This window comes from Cynocephalus volans, chromosome 8, assembly GCF_027409185.1.
Source record: "Cynocephalus volans isolate mCynVol1 chromosome 8, mCynVol1.pri, whole genome shotgun sequence".
Taxonomy (NCBI): domain Eukaryota; kingdom Metazoa; phylum Chordata; class Mammalia; order Dermoptera; family Cynocephalidae; genus Cynocephalus; species Cynocephalus volans.
In genome coordinates this window covers 18,825,849-18,845,117 of record NC_084467.1, presented here as the reverse complement: position 1 = coordinate 18,845,117, position 19,269 = coordinate 18,825,849, and the positions used below count along the sequence as shown (strand labels likewise).

At 37.7% G+C, this 19,269-nt stretch overlaps 1 protein-coding gene across 6 annotated transcripts; it reads left to right on the top strand.

Annotated features, from left to right (window-relative positions):
• Positions 1-3,797: 3,797 nt before the first annotated feature.
• On the top strand, positions 3,798-16,204 carry SRSF10 (serine and arginine rich splicing factor 10). Of its 6 annotated transcripts, XM_063105215.1 has the most exons (7): positions 3,799-3,985; positions 5,548-5,654; positions 9,167-9,268; positions 10,897-11,059; positions 11,289-11,342; positions 11,476-11,577; positions 14,914-16,204. In XM_063105215.1, the coding sequence occupies exons 1-7, from the start codon at positions 3,921-3,923 to the stop codon at positions 14,972-14,974; spliced, it is 654 nt and encodes a 217-aa protein (XP_062961285.1). In that variant the 5' UTR covers positions 3,799-3,920; the 3' UTR covers positions 14,975-16,204. The 6 variants fall into 6 exon arrangements, with proteins under 6 accessions (XP_062961280.1, XP_062961285.1, XP_062961283.1 ...); XM_063105210.1 differs by lacking the exon at positions 14,914-16,204 and having other exon boundaries at positions 3,798-3,985; positions 11,292-11,342; positions 11,476-13,538; XM_063105213.1 differs by lacking the exon at positions 11,476-11,577 and having other exon boundaries at positions 11,292-11,342.
• Positions 16,205-19,269: the final 3,065 nt, after the last annotated feature.

Sequence of the window (19,269 nt, the reverse complement as noted above, 5' to 3'; positions counted from 1 at the left end):
ACTAAGTTTCCAGTATTTGAGCTTTTGGGGGACACATTTGACCCACATACACAGAAATATGTCCAAGTTTTTCTAGTAATTAACTTCTGAGTTAGGTACGGGTGATTTTTGTGCTTTACATTTTTCATTTCCAAAAGTTTAACAATGAATGCACATTTATTACTAGGAAAAATGTTACTTTAAGACATTAAAATAAGACTAAGATATAACAAGTGATTCTACTTAAGCAGATTCAAGGTAGCCATCTAGATGCTGAATTAGCTCATCTAAGGAATATGATAAGCAAATGTGTGTAGTAGTTGTAAATTCACCCACAGAGTAGACCTGGTGGGAGCCAGGGGTTGAAAGGAAAGCCTTACAGAGGTAAATTGATCGATGTGTATATAGGCATGTGCCCAAAAGTCTCCAACTTACACGTAAGAAATGTGTAAATGAGAACGCTGAATCCTCAGCCTGAGGAAGTTGGCTTGCTATCTACTCACTGGAGTGAGAAGGCTTATAGGAAACAGCAGGCATGTCTTATTAAACAAATTAAATGAACATGATTCTAATTGATTGTTTGCCCATGGAGACCGAAACGGCACTGAGCACTAACCGTGGCAATTGTCTGAATTAGACAACTGCACCAATAAAATTAATGCTGTTTTACTGACTCAAGGCCTATGTTCTGCTTATGAAGACAAGCTCATAATTCCACTTGTTGAACACAGAATTTGTCCCTATGAGTCTCCTTCCATCAAGCAGCTGCATGGCTGAGTGTGGTGTCTGCTGTCACCCACAAATCAAGAAAGAACTGTGTCAGGATCAAGGAAATTAATAGTTACCTACATTTGGGCCTTATTTGTGCAGTTCTGAGAACAGTTACCCAAGGAAAGTGGTTTTCTGACATAAGTCTGACATAAATAAAACAACTTCAAAAAGAGGTCTGTCAAGCTAAGGCTCATATACCCTTCAAACCCATTGTACAGACTGGGTCACAGACCCCTCACATACGGGTCCATGAGCTAAGTAATTGGGAAAGATCCTGGGAGCCGCTGGCAGACAACACGAGCTCAGTCCTCAGCTTCCTCAGCAGCAGCAGCAGCTTGCAGCAGCCTGCAACAATGGCTTCCAGCAGCAGTAGCAGCCTCCCGGTGATGACCCCCTTCCCCCCCTGGGGCATCCCTGGGGGCAGGGGGCACTGTGGATCAGAGCCGCTTGTCCAATAACCCAGGACACCTGGGCGCACATACGCAATTACATTAGACAATAACCAAAGAACACCTGGGCACACATGCTATTTACATCAAATACTCAGCAAGATTCTGAACCCCTCGAGGGATCCTGACCATTTATCTTCACTTTCCCTACAAGGTCCAGTGCCAACAGACCATTTTCAGAGTTTAACATTTGGGCCTTCAAAAAAATTACCAGCCCTGGATTGTTCTCAGAATTAAATACAGTGCTCTTACCACACTGGGCAGCACTTTTGTGAGGGAATGTTGTGCTTTCCAAATTCCTTAGTGTGTCTTCCCATCTCTCTCTCCTCCCCCACCAGATTTGTAGTTTAGTAAATTGCCCAGCTGAAGCCACGGTTGGCTGAAAGGAGCTCACTTTTTTCTTCTTTTTTTCATTCTAGGAGCTCATTTTCTATTCTCTCTACTTTCCCCAGCATCATCTTTTTCAAGATTCTGGGATCCTAAAACACAAAAAATCGAGGGATACTTCGTGTGTGAGATCAAGAGCAATTCCAGTGAATAATATTCGTATCTCACTTGCTCCTATTATTTCTCAAGGCATTTTGAGTAATTATAATAATTACTAACATTCAGGGCCAGATTCATGGATGTGCTACCTGCGGAGTGGAATGGGCCCCACACTCAGAAGGATGCTGCATTTGGCTTAGTACTCTACTGTTATCACCCTGTTATTTTTAACAAATTTTGAACAGGGGCTTTTCATTTTCAATCTGCACTGGGCCCCACTCGGCTAATTATGTAGGCAGTCCTGTTAACACTAATAGGGCACTTACTATGCATCGGGCTCTGTTTTAAACCTTCACCCTATTACACATGAGTGGCTGGAGTACCAACTGACTGTGTAAGGTTCCTCCAGTACTTAAATAATTTGCAGAAGTCTATTTTCTTCCACTAAAAAGTACTTAACTGAAAGGGACGGGGAAGACACTTGATCAGCAAGGCCTTCCTAGACAACCTCTGTTTTTAAAAGCAAATCCCCCCCAAAATCTATCACATTATTGTTCCTTTCATACCAGAAATCTGCTATATCTTTTGTTGTTTACTTACTCTATGTCACTGCCCTCCAGAAACATAAGCTCCATGTTTTTCATAATTGAATTTTCAGTATCTAGCACAATGTATCAATAAACGTTTTAACAAAATGTCCAAAGCCTCGTGGGAAACAAACGTAGAAACAGCTCTGCTACAAAGTGCTACAGACTATCACCACCTGTATCAAATCCCTTAATTGCCTTGGATGCTGATAGATATAAAAATAATGTGTTCAGAACCTTTTGTAAAATATCTCATTTAAGGGCCGGCCCGTGGTTCACTGGGGAGAGTGCGGTGCTGATAACACCAAGCCCAAGGGTTCGGATCCCTATATAGGGATGGCCGGTTAGCTCACTTGGGAGAGGGTGGTGCTGACAACACCAGGTCAAGGGTTAAGATCCCCTTACTGGTCATCTTTTATTAAACAAATAATAAAAAATAAAATAAAATATCTCATTTAAATGAACAGTACTTGAGTCCCCACTACCTGCTTGGCCCCATGTGACATGCCAGAGGTATTCACAGGTGGTCCCTTACCTTCAGAAGTTGTGTCTGAAAGAGCAGGGAATAGTTGTCAAGGGGATCTCCAGGGTCAAAACAATACTAAACATAATTTGCCTTTCTCATTCTCTCATAAACGAAGAGTGGAGTCTTCGAGAGGCTACACGATATGATGTGTGATGTGTTACTGTGTCTTAAAATTTTCTCCATTTTAAGTTCTAATCCAACAAATATTAATGTGTATAACCCACATTAAAATAATAACAATAATAAAGCTCTTTGGGGTCTTCCATAATCTGTAAGAATGTAAAGGGGTCCTGAGACCAAAAAGTTTGAGAACCACTGCAGTACAGGAAAGATGCAAACCCGAGAAGCCATTAGCAACAAAGAATACACTATAGATGACAATGGAAACTAACACGTGAGGTTTGGTCCTAACCATAAGGTGGGGACTTGCCTTTAATCGGGAGCAAACTGCGTGGACAGGGGAGATGACCAAGAGTGTGGGTGAGAGTCAAAAGCATACAGGCCGCGCGCCCGCATCATGCTGGAAGCACTGGACAGACGGTCTGAACTCTCTGCAGGGCACTCACCTCCTTCCTTTTCACACGCAGTACTAGAAGCTGTAAATGCTTCTTTTGCTGGTCAGGGATCTAATAAAAGCCAAGGCATGACTTGGACCAGACAGGAGATTTTAGGGCCGTCTCACCGAATTATAATGTTTAAAAATCTGTCACTTAGTAATAGCTATGAAGTTTGGCGTAGGGGATTAAACATCTGCTTCCTGATTTGGGGGGTAGGGGAATGCAAGGCAGAAAAGGGCGGGAAAATGAACTACTCAAGAAAGAAAGCGCTGGGGGGAGGGGAAGAGGCAGCGCAAAAAGCCAATGAATGAGACTGAGGCTGCGGGGAGGGCTCCAGCCTTCCGCATGCGCAGGCGCCCGCCTGGTGATCTCGCGGGATAGGACCGTTGCTGGTTCCAGCGTAGCGCGGAGGTGGGGGGAGGTGGAGGCGGGAGTGAAGTCTCGCGAGAAGAGGCGGTTGCCGTAGCGGAGCCCTCTGGCTGTGTGTGTCTTGGGATCCGCCGCTGGACCTGCGGACGACGTGCTGAGCCCGTTAGTGCCCCTGGCCGAGCCCAACGCCACCGTCATGTCCCGCTACCTGCGCCCCCCCAACACGTCTCTGTTCGTCAGGAACGTGGCCGACGACACCAGGTAGGTGCAGGGCAGGTACCCTGGGCCTACACGGGAGGCCGCAGGCGCACGGAGAGAACCCGAGCGGCGGCGGCGGCGGCGGCGGCACTGGGACGGGGGAGGGGAAGGGGTGAAGATGGCGGGTCCCGCGCCCGCTTGGGCGCCTGGGCGAGGCCGCGCCGCCGGCCTCCGCCGCCGCGTGGGAGCGCGGGCGGCGCCCCTGCCTTGGCCCTGCCGCCGCGGGAGCGCGGGCCGCGTGGCGGGGTTTTCCTCCCCTCCCCCTGCAGCTCGGGGCCCCTTCCTCTCCCCGCTTCCTTTCGGCGCAGTCGGCCCCCGCCCGCCTCGGCGTTTTCCCTACCCGACATCCGCTCCCCGTTGATTGAAGTTCACGTTCTTCGGGGTGCACGCCCCCTCGACCCAGAGAGATGTATTTTTTCCCACTTAAAGAGTGAAAGGACATAACGGGATCGAGGAGAGGAATGTGGCGAAGCATTTGCTTTTTTTTCTTTTCTTTTTTTTTTTTTGTTGGGGGAGGTTGGTTGTGGTTTTTAATCTGTTGAAGATGTTTGGAGAAAGGGAATGTTGAGATTTGGGCAATTACATTCTTCCTCGTTAAATGGTGCAAGTAGTTCTTCCGATTTCCCGGAAATTCCGGTTACCCTTTGAAAAAGGATTTAGAAATCCTCTACCATTAGGACGGTGACAGCTAAATTAGATTAATCCAGACCGTGCCTTAAATAGGCTTTGTTCTCACCGATTCCTTTAATTGCGTCTAGTTGCCTTCAGAATATTTTGGAAGCGATCTTATTATAGCTGAAGCTTCATATTTCACAAAAATCAGTCTACAAACAAAAAAATAAGGGTTTTTTTGGATAGCGCTGTAGGATTTACTTTCTTCTTTCTTTAAGTAGGAAAGGAAGAAATAGTATATTTTAGCGTCTAGAAAAATTTCCCCTTAGGTCATTTTGACTATTGTTATTTAAGGAGTTAGATGTATTTGTAACTTTTGTTATTCAGATCGTGTTCACCTACTATTAAGTATCGAACCTTGTCGCTAAAGTTTTAGGGTAAAAATAAGTGCTTGGTATTTTTCAGAGCACTGGAGTTGGTTTGATACTGTAACAGAAAGACATTAGCAGTGCTTATTGTATATAAGCATTGTGCACAACTTAATGCTGCTGTGCCTTTTATAAAAAATGAGGGCTGTGGATAAAAACAATTTGTAAGCGTTTCTTTATATGTCTGTTGTTTTCCTGTTGTTAATGTAAGATATTAATAGATTTAACTATAAATTTCATTTTTGTTTTCCAAATTCTTGGATACTAGCTTTCCTTTATCAAAAAGATATATTACCTGTACATTTTTGTATGTTAGTTCTTAAAGTTGGCTGTTAATGTTGAGATTTAGAAAGCCTGTCTGCTTAAGGTCACCCAGAGATACATCTGATACCTGTGGGTCACACTATTATTAACCACAGTCCCTTTTATTGACTGAGATGTTACAGAAAGGTAACAATTGCTTACAGAGAATCTCCTTCTAAGGGCATGAACATAAAAATTTGAGGTCTTTTTATGATGTTTTAGGTCCGAAGATTTACGGCGCGAATTTGGTCGTTACGGTCCTATAGTTGATGTGTATGTTCCACTTGATTTCTACACACGCCGTCCAAGAGGATTTGCTTATGTTCAATATCCTTTCTTCAGATGGCTGATTAGTGAGGGGTGTTGAAGTTTGAAATTCAAGTTTATGTAAGTGGTAACATCTAAAAAGTAGTTTATTTTTGTCCTCTAATAAATGTCTTGTGTTTTCAAATTTTGAAAATTAATTCTGACTCACACATTGCTTTTACTATTCCTTAAAGTTAATCCAAAAATGGTAAAATATTTAAATTCCCATATTTGCTGCTAAAACTCAAATTAATGATTGATTATAATATGTGATTTAAATTTGAATACACTCTGGTTGCTACCACATTTACTGTAAGTCAAATTAAAAGTTAATATGTTCTTGTGCTTAGCAATTAAAGCTTGGTATTCTTGTTTGTTAATTTGAATCACTTGATCAAAAACAAATTGTATAACAATGAGGTAAACTTCTTTAATATTGTCCCCTAATTTGCTGTCCTCTGTTGTTACCTCAGAGAATGTAAAGCTGTACAGTTATGGCGACCCCAGAGAGAAAGCATGAAAGAACCTTTAGAGTAGAGTTCAACACTTAAGGCAAGTAGACAAGCCAAAGACCTCTTAAGGATCAGGCTTGAAGAGAAGGGAGAGTTTGGGAAAAGAAAAAATAAAGAAAAGCTGGAAGAAGGACAAGCCTAATGGGAGACAAAGCCTCGCTTTATCTACAAAAGGGGGAAAAGGTTGTTTTTCAAAGTTAAAGATAAAGCCATCTGTCATATTTGGCCAAGCATCTCATGACAAGTCCTTCTGACAAGCACTTAAAGAGTTAAAGGTCAAGATGAAGTTGAATGATGGCCAAGATTAAAGGAGTCATACCTGATGTATCCTACAGAATAACTATTTTCCTTTTTTCTTTTTCTTTTTTTTTTTTTTTAATGTTTTGTAAGCAGTTAATTTTCAAAATTATTCTGGTTTGGTCTAGAGACAAAACCTGTAACTTGATTTGTGTGGGCCTTTTATGTTGTGATTGTGGTCTTGTATAATGCACTCTCTCTTAGCTTATCGAGTTAAAGTGTAACAGGATGTAATATTGTTAAGCTTAAAGTAAGCATATTTCGGTTTTGGAGCAGGTAGTCAGATATCACAGAGTAGAAGGTGGTGCTCTTTGGAGTAGCATGAGGTTCTTGAGTCAAGCCAGAGAACCCTGCTTAAAGGGGAGACAGGTGCATGCACTGGGAACTACTTAGAAACAGCTCTGGTGGTCTTGTAGGGTTAGATGCACTAGAAGTACTGTTCATAGATAGATTTTTAAATGGCTGCTGGGGACACCCACAAACTCCTAACTTCTGGAACTTAGCTCTGTGAAGTCTACTGGCCCTGCACTGCTTTTAGCACATATGATCAGTTGGCCCTGGATGGGTTGCAAAAGGCCTTGGTATGGGTACCTAATCAGGATCTATGGGAAATCATTCTCTAGCCCAGTTTCAGGTGACCTTACTTCCTCCCTTTAGTGAGATTATCTCCCTGCAACGACAAAGACTTTGGAAAAATTTCTTACCATTACTGCTTAAATTCAGTGGGTCTCTTGAAACTTTTAAGTTAGCAGAGTCACAGACTTATGGGGAAAGGCCAAAAGCTACTCCTGCAGGGCCAGTGATCAAGGACAGTTGTGGGAATTGATTGAAAAGCTTTTTACAGTGAGGGTAATAGCTGTATCTGGCTTGGTAAATAAAGGTCGCGATGCATTCTGGCTTACAGTGTTGACCTGAAATTACCTGGTTTAGGGCGGCCTGGGAACCACGATCAGCAGTAGTTTGATTCGAGTGTGCGATACTTGAGCCAGAAAAGGAAGATCATCCAAAGGAATCTAAAGGAGAGTGATAATTTTTTAATGCATACTCAGTAAGTCTTTAAAATAATTAAAAACAAATAAGTAACAGGTTATCAGTTTCATTTTTGGAAGACTGTGAAGTACAAATTTTTTATGACTGGCATCAGAGTGATACTCATCTACCCTTACTGCCTGACTCTTCTACCTGTCTCTGTTCCCAGTTAGCCTTTTCTCTCTATCCCTGGCTTACCAGGTAAAGTAGAACTTTGCCATCCATCCCAGGATTCTGTTTTTGAGGGTAGCCCCAGAGAATGCTCTTGTCTCAATTTTTACAGCTCTCAATGTAAATCCTTTTTAAAATTAACTATTGTCTCTTAGGATAACAAATAAAGTAGTATTTACCCATTAGGTGAACTTATTCCTTTTAATTAGTTTAGAGCCCAACTGCATTAACCTTGAGGGATGTTCACTTACAGTATTCAAGATTCTAAACTCCACATCACCTTTTCCTTTTCATGTTGAAAGCCCAATTATTTAAGATCTGGGAAAACCTCTCTTTCCATTTAACCTACACATAATGGCTTCAGAAAGAGAGCACTGGAAACCTACCTTAATTCTTTTCAGAATAAAAAGTGGGAAGTACAGTGAGGTACACTATTCAGTCTTTGAAATTGAAAAACAGCAGTATTGGTCTTAAAAGGAGTGTGTCACTGAAATAGAAATGGGCAAGCTAGAATAGTGATTTTTAGGATAAAATGAAAATCTATACCCAAACCTGACCTACCTCAATTTCCAAACCTTTTATATCAAACATCGCTGGAATGTGTACTTGGCTTCCGTTAGAATGGTGGCTTTAAAAAAAGAGGTAGGTTTGGACAGAATAACTGTAAAGCCTGAGGTTCTCACAGTATTGCTGCCGACGTGAGGGAGGACGAAGCAGCTTTTCAGATCAAAAACAAGTACCAGCAATGCCTGCTTAATGATGGTAAATGCTATCTTGAAATTCTCAAGTTGAAAACCAGGATTTTCATTCTAGGAGTCCTTTAATAGTCTTATTTCTTGATAGCATGCATTTATAGTTTGTGCATGGATGTAATACGCTTTTGATACAGTGACTGTCTTAAGTATTGCTTGAACTCTGTCTTCATACCCACAAGTGGCTAGCATGTCAGTCTTCCCTATGTGACACAAGGAAGGCAACTACATGAAATAATAGTTTAGGTATATTTGAAAAAACAGCAAAATAGATTTGAAGTTAATGCTTTCATCTCTTGTAGGGTAAGGCATATTCTGCTTGCTTACACAAGAACTATTGGCATTTTTTTTTCATTTGAAGCACATATATGAAAAACAGTATTTGGGTTTTATTTTAAGAAATTTTTTTTTTTAAACATCCAACAGAACTGACATTTGTTTTTCTTTTATGTCTTATTTTGTAAAGTTAATCCTTAAAACTCAGGAAAATTTTTTTGCTAAGATAACTTGGTGATTCAGCTATAACAGATCTTATTTCAGTAATAACTTTACAGTTTATATTCATGTGTTTTTAAAAAATGCATGCCTTAGGAAATCACAGGTGCTTTTATATAGTGAAGTATTAATGGCTGAATCAACCAATTACTAAGTGGAGTCTGGTTGATTTTCTAGAACAGTATTAGGAGATTGTGAATTGTTCCAGACTTACCAACTGAATTTTCATTCATTATCAAAGTTTGCAAAACTTCCCAAGCCCCTTAACATTTAGCACATTTGAGGATGTTCGTGATGCTGAAGATGCTTTGCATAATTTGGACAGAAAATGGATTTGTGGACGTCAGATTGAAATACAGTTTGCACAGGGGGATCGGAAGAGTAAGTATATTTATGCCTAACATATGTAAAATGTATTATTTTTAGAGTGTTTTGAGATTTCCTCTTGGAAGTGTTTATGCAGTTTGTATATCTGTTCAGAAGACAGAGTGTCTTGAATACTTCATATTTTTCAGATGGATTACAAAGTTTCAGGGTAGGTCAGCTGTGGCGATCAAATGCCTGAAATATATTGGGACTCTTCAGAAAGTTTATGAATATTATCAACTGTGGTATGTTTAATATACTACAGATGGAATTGAAAGGGATAAAACATGAACAGTTTTGGGTCTCTAGAGCTATTTTTCTTCCTCATAAAGATCTTCAAAGTATAATTGGGTAATTATATGGGTGCATGGCTATGGAAATGAACAGATAGAATTAGACAGGGATAGGGTATCTAGGTTAATCTAGAATAGATTTTTTTTTTTTTTTTTAAGCAGCTGACTGCTGTGAGGATCCTAATCCTTGACCTTGGTGTTAATAACGCCCACTCTAACCAACTGAGCTAACCGGCCAGCCCTTAGATTAGATTTTGTATTGGTGCTTGGTTTTTATCATTATGCAGGTATGTACCAGATGTTAGCTACATACTAATGAGACAGGAGTAGAGGCTTTAGGGTCAAATAGACCTGGGGTTTGAATTCTGGCTCAGCTATTATGTTACATTGGGCAAGATACTAAAAGAGATTAAATTAGCTGCTGAAGAGAGGAGCACTTAGGTAGACACAAGCTATTGGTAATTCTTTTGTTCTTGAGTTGGGTAATAGATTCCTGGGTATTCACTGTTCTATTTATATATACATACGCCATACACCCGTATATGAAGAATCTGCTTAATAGAATTGAATGAGAGGCTGGCCCGTGGCTCACTTGAGAGAGTGTGGTGCTGATAACACCAAGGCCTTGGGTTCGGATCCCTATATAGGGATGGCCAGTTAGCTCATTTGGGAGAGCGTGGTGCTGACAAAACCAAGTCAAGGGTTAAGATCCCCTTATCGGTCATCTTAAAAAAAAAAAAAAAAAAGAATTGGATGAGATAATATAAGAATTGAGAATGTCCAGGGGTGTAGGTATGTGTAAAGCATTCAGTAAGTGTTATCTCTCCCACTTTTCTTTGTCACGGTCTCAGAACTGTATATTTATATGTTACTGCATTTTTACACTACACATTTTTCCTGGGTCACCAGTAAGTATTTTGTTGTTGTTAATGGTGTTCCTAATGAATGGAAACAGTGGCAGAATAATTTCAAACCAGCATATTGTTCAAAATTTGTTCATATTTCTATTTGGAATTTAAAAAAATACATTTATGGGTATAGATTCCTAACGTCAAAGTAGTTGGCATGTCTAAGAAGTCTCCGATAGACTTCCTTGAAAAATAAATCCCTTTCCAAGATTATTATTCACATTTAACCTTGACCCAGCCCAAGAAAGAAATGACGGCTAAATCACTTTCTAGAGCTGCATCTTATACCAAAACTACAGGTACCTCTAAAACAGATTCCAAAACACATACACACTTTCCTTGGTATAAACAAAGGGGATACAGGTATTTTTTTTTCCTATAATTTGTGGACTTGACTAAGTTTTTAATGTTTCTAAATATTTCTGTTTTATGTATTTCCTAGCGCCAAATCAGATGAAGGCCAAGGAAGGGAGGAACGTGTACAGTTCTTCACGCTATGATGATTATGACAGATACAGACGTTCCCGAAGCCGAAGTTATGAAAGAAGGAGATCAAGAAGTCGGTCTTTTGATTACAACTATAGAAGATCTTATAGTCCTAGAAAGTAAGTGTGGTGTGTAGCACTGATCTGTTTTTTAAAATGTATGTTTGTTAGCACTTAAATTTTTTTTACCTTTTTATACACTTTTAATTATATACGTTGAATGCTTCGTTGAGACTAAAAATATTTTCGTATTTCATTTAAAAAGTTTTATGGTTCGCTTTTAATTAGAAACTTCTAAGACTATAAATAGACATTTGTCACTGTTTGCTTTTTCTGATATGCTTTTTAGCAGTAGACCGACTGGAAGACCACGGCGTAGCAGAAGCCATTCCGACAATGATAGGTAAATAACTTTGCTTTGAAAAAGACTTACATGTTTTTCAATTTCAGAGTGAACTTTTGCTCTAAAAATAACAAATTTGATTAATATAGAATCTAATTTTTACTCTAATTGTATCTCTCCTCTGTTTTGAAAGATTCAAACACCGAAATCGATCTTTTTCAAGATCTAAATCCAATTCAAGATCACGGTCCAAGTCCCAGCCCAAGAAAGAAATGAAGGCTAAATCACGTTCTAGGTCTGCATCTCACACCAAAACTAGAGGCACCTCTAAAACAGATTCCAAAACACATTATAAGTCTGGCTCAAGATATGAAAAGGAATCAAGGAAAAAAGAACCACCTAGATCCAAATCTCAGTCAAGATCACAGTCTAGGTCTAGGTCAAAATCTAGATCAAGGTCTTGGACTAGTCCTAAGTCCAGTGGCCACTGATATTATAAACCATGATAATTTTTAGGCATGTATCATTCATTTACTCATAGTTTGGTTTACTTAAATTATCAGGAATACAATGTTGCAATGATGCTTAAAAAACACTTGTTAGTTTTCCCTGTACCAGGCAATGGTTATAATTAAAATGATATGCTGTTGAGAAGCCACTCTTAAGAGTCCAGTCTGTTTAATGTTATGGGCAGCTACCAATTCGTGGTGTCTCTGTATATTTTTGTAAAGATTCTCATTTTTTATGCTTGAAGTATTTGGTGAAAAGATGTTGGTTGACCATAATTTGCAACATTGTCTTATTAAAAATAAACTTTAATATCCATATTTGGTAGAACTGTTAACCTAAAAATGTAGCTTGCTAATAAGATAGAATGATACAAAAGTGAAGTTGTAGCTACAGTACAACACTGACTGCTCAGACACATTTAGGTTCAGGGTGGACCTTTTTGTCTTGTTGATGTGTAGGACAATGATAATAGTTTATGATGCAGTGTGGAATAGTCCTTTTGTCAACCCCACTGTCTTGGGGAATGATGCCAACTGGGTTAAGGAGCATTTTCAGGGAGATTGAGAGGAGTTTTTGACAGAAACATGGAGCCTTCACTGCTTTTTTTTCTGGTTTCTAAGAAGATTTGGAACATACATCAGAAAAACTCACCTTAAAATTTGAGGTCAATGCTGGCAGAAGTAACTTTATGGGGGGAAATAATGTTCTTATGTAGTGTTCTAAAATTTAAGGAGCATTGTTGCATAAAATTGCTTAGTATTCTTACTGCTGTTAGAAGCAAGTAAATTGTTTCAAAGTGGGTTTTGTGTGCGTAGTGTAAAAGACCTGAATTTTGATTCTTACAACACTTGACATGTGCATTTGTATCAAAATTTGCCTACCTCTTTATGAGGGAGGCTTGCTCTTCACACCTCAATTTATTTAATGTGAGGCAAGTTGAAAGACAACACTCCCATTCTAGGTGATTCTGTGGTGCCATGAAATTTAAAATAATTTGGGGAAAAGGATTAGTCAGTTTTAAGCAAGAGTCACGTCTCTTGAGTTTTTGATTATCAGTGTAGTACCAAACTAAAAATGAGGAAGGAATAATACCCTTAACCATTTATAATTTCTAGTATTTCTCTGAAAGATCATTTTGGGGCAATAAAAGTGACTTGACATGTCCAGTCTCATTTCAGAATAAAAAGCTAGCATCTTTAAAAATCTCAGATTGCTTGCTTGCAAATGTAAGTAAGAAATATTGTGGGGAAATGATTCCTTTTAGAGGATTACTTTTTTCAATTTTGGTTTTAGTAATCTAGGCCTTGCCTGTAAAGAACAAAAAGATGGTTTTAAAATACTGTTTGTGGAATGTGTTTAAAGGATTGATTCTAGAACCTTTGTATATTTGATAGTATTTCTAACTTTCATTTCTTTACTGTTTGCAGTTAATGTTCATGTTCTGCTATGCAATCATTTATATGCACGTTTCTTTAATTTTTTTAGATTTTCCTGGATGTATAGTTTAAATAGCAAAAAGTCTATTTAAAACTGTAGCAGTAGTTTGCAGTTCTAGCAAAGAGGAAAGTTGTGGGGTTAAACTTTGTATTTTCTTTCTTATAGAAGCTTCTAAAAAGGTATTTTTATATGTTCTTTTTAACAAATATTGTGTACAACCTTTAAAACATCGATGTTTGGATCAAAACAAGACCCAGCTTATTTTCTGCTTGCTGTAAATTAAGCAAACATGCTATAATAAAAACAAAATGAAGGAAATAATGATTAACTGGAATTATTATAAGTATTGAATATGATTCTAAAATAACAGTGGAAACAATCCTTTGTAGATTTAGAAATATTTTTAATCAGTGTTGCACTAGGTACAACTAACTTTTACTTTGGAAATGATAAAACTTGCCAGAAAGCTACATCTTTTATGTAGTACTTAAGAATTCCTTATGTAATGTCAGAGTTGTTTCATATGCTCATTAAGCCTCTTGGGTTAAATAACTTGAGGTTATTTGGTAGTGGTAAGATACCTATTAAAATCAAATTTGGGTCACCTAATTATAAGTTTATACTTACTATTGGTCAGATCAATAATTCTGCTCTCCCTCTTCCTAAACAAGATAGGTTGAGCCTTATGTTTATGGCACGATTTAAAAATTCTTTTTCATCTAATATTGGTGAGCAGTTAATATTAAGTGATAACCACTTTGGGGAAGTGGTTTAGTTTAGGTGTTTTGTGGTTTGAATTCTAGCTGTTCTACAATGACAATTATAGCTGATAATTTATTTAATGTTTATGATGTGCCAGACACTGTTCAAAAGGCTATGTGTTAAATCGTTTAGTCTTCACAAAACTGTGAGAAAGATACTTTTATTTTCCCCGTATCACAGATAAGGAAACTGAGGCACAAAGAAAAGGCTGTAAAGGGCAAAACCAAGATTTGAGCCCAGCCCTTAGATTGTATTTTTAAGGGACTATAATTTGAGAGAAGTAGATTGAGGAGATAGCTTATTGAAATTGTTCTCAGTCACTGTAAAGAAGGAAAAGGCCTGATATTTTCATTTTTATTTTTTACTCATGTCACCTTGTTTTTAGACCCTTTTCTCAAGAATCTTAATGTTGTTTCTAAAGTGACGTACCTTAAGAGCTTCAAAAGGACTTTATTATAGTTGAACCCATGGTAGTTAGAGTCCTACTGACACTTGATGATCTTTACACAGTATTTTAAGATAGTTTTGGGTTACATAGGTTAAGTTTCACAATTATTGAGTACCCACTGAGTGTCTGGCACTGGGCTCTATTAAATAGAGTGGTCATATCAACACTCAAGTGAGGGCTGACACGTCACCTCTCTTTTTACTTAAGATGTCTCTGCATTTTTTATTTTTATTTTTGAAGCCAAGTGAGCAAGAAGAAAAATGAGAGATAAATGCTTCAGTGAGAAAGGAAAGGTGCTACATAGAGTATGAGCTGTTAAGTTACAACCCAGGGAAAAGACCTGGGACTAATTGTGCTATTCGCTTGAAAATTTGGCCCAGTAAGCTGCTACATCCAGTTCGACTAACAAAATCCTGTATACCACAGAGAAGAATAAAGAAAACCAAACTGACAAACATCCTTCTTTTATTTAAGACCAAACTGCAGCTGGAATACCCAGTACAGTTCTGCTTACTACACTTCAAGAAAGATCTGAAAGCGGAAAAAGAACCAAAGAAGGGCAGTTCAAGCGACCAAAGGGTGGGTGGAAGGTGCTGCAGTATGAATACTGTAAGAATATTTTGACTCTGGTCTGAAAAGATAAAAGAATGTTATCGAAAACTACATGGAATAATTGAAGTCCCTTCAAGTTTGAAAGTAAGCATTTTAGGACAAATAAAAGGAAATTCAACTTTGTACTTGTGGAAACTAATCCCTAAATATGAATAGGTTTATACTGATTCACAGGTAACAGGTCATAATAAAGTATTGGAAACTAGGATGTCTGAATATCAAGGAAGACAGCCATAGTCTCTTAATAGTGCCTCTATTGGTCTGTCTCATACTGAATTGGGTGGAAAAGGCATGGTCCAATGTAAACTTTTTCTTAGTTATCTCTTAAAAGTCAGTTCCATTTTGCCATTGTTGGCAAATCTTGCCTTTGTTTATTCCAGTGCCAGTGTTTTCTGCTTAATCGTTTGCTTTGTTGGCATCTGAGTTTACTTACTTGTATGCCACATGCAGTCTGCATCTTCCTTAACCACTCTCTTTCCCTGAGTAAATTCCAATCATACTTGATATCCACCTAAGAGCTCCCATCTCTTCTCACCTCTTTCCTAGTCAGTATATTCAGCAAATATTTATTGAGCCCTTACTGTGGGCAAAAAACATTGTACTGGATAACTGGGGAGAAAAATAGATGATTCCCTTATTCAATAACTTTACTGAGCACAATCTAGTTAATCCTTACAGTATGGCCTCATTGTTTTGTTTGAGGTGTATTCATAACAATATTATACACCGTATCCTACTGTAATTATAAAACCCAATATATTATCAAAGATAAGTAATTTTGTGGTTATCTGCCATTTAAAAGTATCCAGTATTTGTTTGCATCCTATTAATACAAATAATGAAAAAATGATTTGTTTTCATATGTAATAAACTGATTTATTGTGCAGTGACTGTAATATACTAGAATTATATTAAGTTGTTAACTCTGCCTCATCAAACACATATTAGCAAATAATTCCAAAAATAGTTTTGCATTAGATATAAAGGAGACTCTGGGTGCTATAATTAGACTTGAGGCAGACAGCTGTTATCACAGCTGATTTAGTATGTTCTGTAATTGAGAAAATGTTCAGCAAATTATACTTTTTAGTGATTTACATGTACATTTTATAGGGGACATGTTCTGTGTATAGTGAATAAATAACTTTTATAGTGTCACAAAATGTTTTGGATTCCTCAGTTCCTTAATAGGATACAAAATTTGTTTACCTATGTATATGATTCCATCACATTTTATTTTGGTCATATTTTTGCCACATATTTAAAACTTCATGTAACATTATCTAAAATCTGGAAGAGGAGTTTAAGGTTTAATTTATAACAATTTTGAAAATATAGCAGAATATACATAAGGGAGGTATGGAATGGTGGTTTTTGTTTTGTTTTTTGGCCCCTGGCTGTCAGGGTATCTGAACCCTTGACCCCTAGTGTTAAAAGGCTGTGCTCTAACCAACTGAGCCAAGTGGCCGTCCAAATTTTTATTTCTATTTTATTTTTAAAATTTTTTAAACGTGCCCAAGATGAGTCACCACACCAAGTAAGTGGTAGATTCTAGATTAGACTCCATAATTTTTCATTTGGTTCATCTTTGCTTGTTTTTTTGTTTTCATTTCAAATGGGGAAAAAATTTTATAGCTTTATTTTCTGAAGACAGTAAAATTGTTATAATGGAATTTAGAGTTAGAGCAAAGATGAGTTTAGGTTTAATTACAAAATGTATTTTATATCTTTACATAATCATAAACATTCAGGCGGTGGTTCTGACAGGTAGAGGTTCTGTATATTTTTTTTAAAACTTAATATGTAGTTCACAGATGTTTTGCCCTCTACATCCCTTCTACATTTCCTTTTGAATTGAGGTTAAAACATTCAAGGGGGAAGGGGGGGGGTTAGTTGCAAATTCAGTTGATACTTAGTTCGGAAAAATGTTGCTGAATACATACATTATTGTTTGTTTTACTAGCCTTTTGGTATTATTTTTTGCTGGAAAATATTTTGTCATTTACAAGTACAATAACAATACTTGATAGTTCTCTAAAAAGTTTTAAATATGGTAAATCAGAAAAGGCCCATGTGGTTTTGGCAGCTGTTAAATTAGAATGAGTTGCTTTGGGTTATTTTCTGTAGTTGTTTGTTTATATTGAATGCTGTTGATATTATTCAGCACTTAACATGCCAAGCTATGTGCTTTTCAAATATTCCTATTTAATCCTAAAAACTCCTGGAAAATGGGTACTATACTCATTTTACAGGTGAGAAAATTGTCCTCTATGTAATACCTATCTTGTGATAGGCTTTTTGTTTACCCTTTCATTTCTCACCACCTTACAACTTTTCTGGATGAGGAAGAGATTAAATGCAACCCAAGATCTCATAGCTGTTATGGCTGAGTCTTTCCAGGGGGCTTTACAAATTCCAACCTCTAAATTTTAGAGATTTTTCATTGTATTGTATCTTGACCATGTTCCTGTTTACAAAGTCCTGAGATTGTATTTCAAAATGGAGAGGCTATGACTTGAGCAATAGCTCAGAAATAAGAGTCCCAGGAGTGAACTATTCTTTTTAGATAGTGAAGACTGATAAGCAACCTGTTTGTCTCCAGTTATTGACATCTATCTACAGGACATTCTGCTAGTCACTATGGAAAAGGATTCTTCTCTTGATTTTTCTTTTCCTCTGCCCTTTCCTCTAACAGTGTTTATTATGTTTCTATGCATTTGTAACAACTGGTTCATCCTTGTATTAAAGGTGAGGATTTTTCTTTTTGGGAATGAAAAGCAAGGCATGTAAATTCATTTTATTGATAGTTGGCAGTAGTGTTTGTAAAGAAGTAAAAGGACTTTGTATCTAGTTTTTTGCAGATCACATTTCTTTGAATGCTGAAGAGTAAAATAATAAACTGGTCTAGGAACCAAGAAAATCTTGTTTCTTCAGGATTTGCTCTACTTTACAGGGTTGTGACTACCCGGGTATTTCCTCCCTCATTTGTGTGGGAGATTTTAAGAGATGTAATCTGTCCTTTCTTTACAAAGTTATTGCCTGGGAGAATGCAACTAAAACACTAGAAAGTTTGTAAAAATTTATTAAAAACCCCTTGTTTTCTTCCCACCTTGTACTTGTTTGGGGGAAGATAATGTCATTTTAAGGATAGGTTATAGGTCCAGATTCCATCATACTATGTATACTGCCATCAGAAAGATGACATTGAAATTATAACATTTTCTGAAGGTGCACAGTACAGCTATTTGAAGCAGCCCTACATGATAGGTTCTCTGTACCAACTGTTTTTTGGTTCTTACAGTGCATTGATCTGGGAAGTTCCTGTCACTGTACTTAGTATGCTAACCATGTCTTTATTAGTACCTAAGGTGTGAGATGTTCATATGATCATTGACCTTTTATTCAGGTACCCTGAAGCTACTGAATTTTAATCAAGAGACTTTTCCACTCCTACCTTCCATTCTGAGCACTTTTACCAGGTTTGAGTCAATCCCAAACCAAAAATCTAGTGTATTTGTGTGTAGATCAAAAACTAACACCTAGGCTGAGAATTGTTTAGTGAAATTTCAGTGCAGTACAGAAAGGAATTTGGCAGTCCTTGGCATTGTTGTTCATAGGAATTGTACTGGGAATATAACAGGAAAAAAAAAAATGAAGACCCAAATAGTGGTTCTACCTCAACTTCAAACCTATTTTCTACAGTTTGTGTGAAGAATTATAGCCTTGCCGTGGTATTACTAGTATAGAATTTAAAGGATTACTCTTGAACTAGTTTTAAACTGCCCTGACATTTGGGAAATGGACTTGAAAGCAAGTGTGTGGTTCTTGTGTTTTTTTCCAAAGGCTCCCTTGTGTAAAAACTCGTCAATTTAAGTAATTCCTTTGTGCTAATTTTTTTCTATTAGCCTAACATCCTAGGATGTAGAAAAAGGTAATTAAGCCTGCTTTACTCAACTTGACTTTCAAAAACCCTTTGCAAGTATTCTATTGTTTTTTGGGTTTTTAACTGTTAGCACTGCTGGGAGAAGAGTCCCAAGTAGTTGCTTAATTGCATAGCTGTCAAACTAAATATCCTATCAATTAGATTAGTTGCCTCTTTTCAAGCCAATAGTTCTATCATATTTCAGTTTCTTGCATTCTAAGAATAAATATTAGGCAGTCAGGACACTTTTTTTTTTAAGGGGTATCCAAACCCTTGATCTTGGTGTTATAAAACAG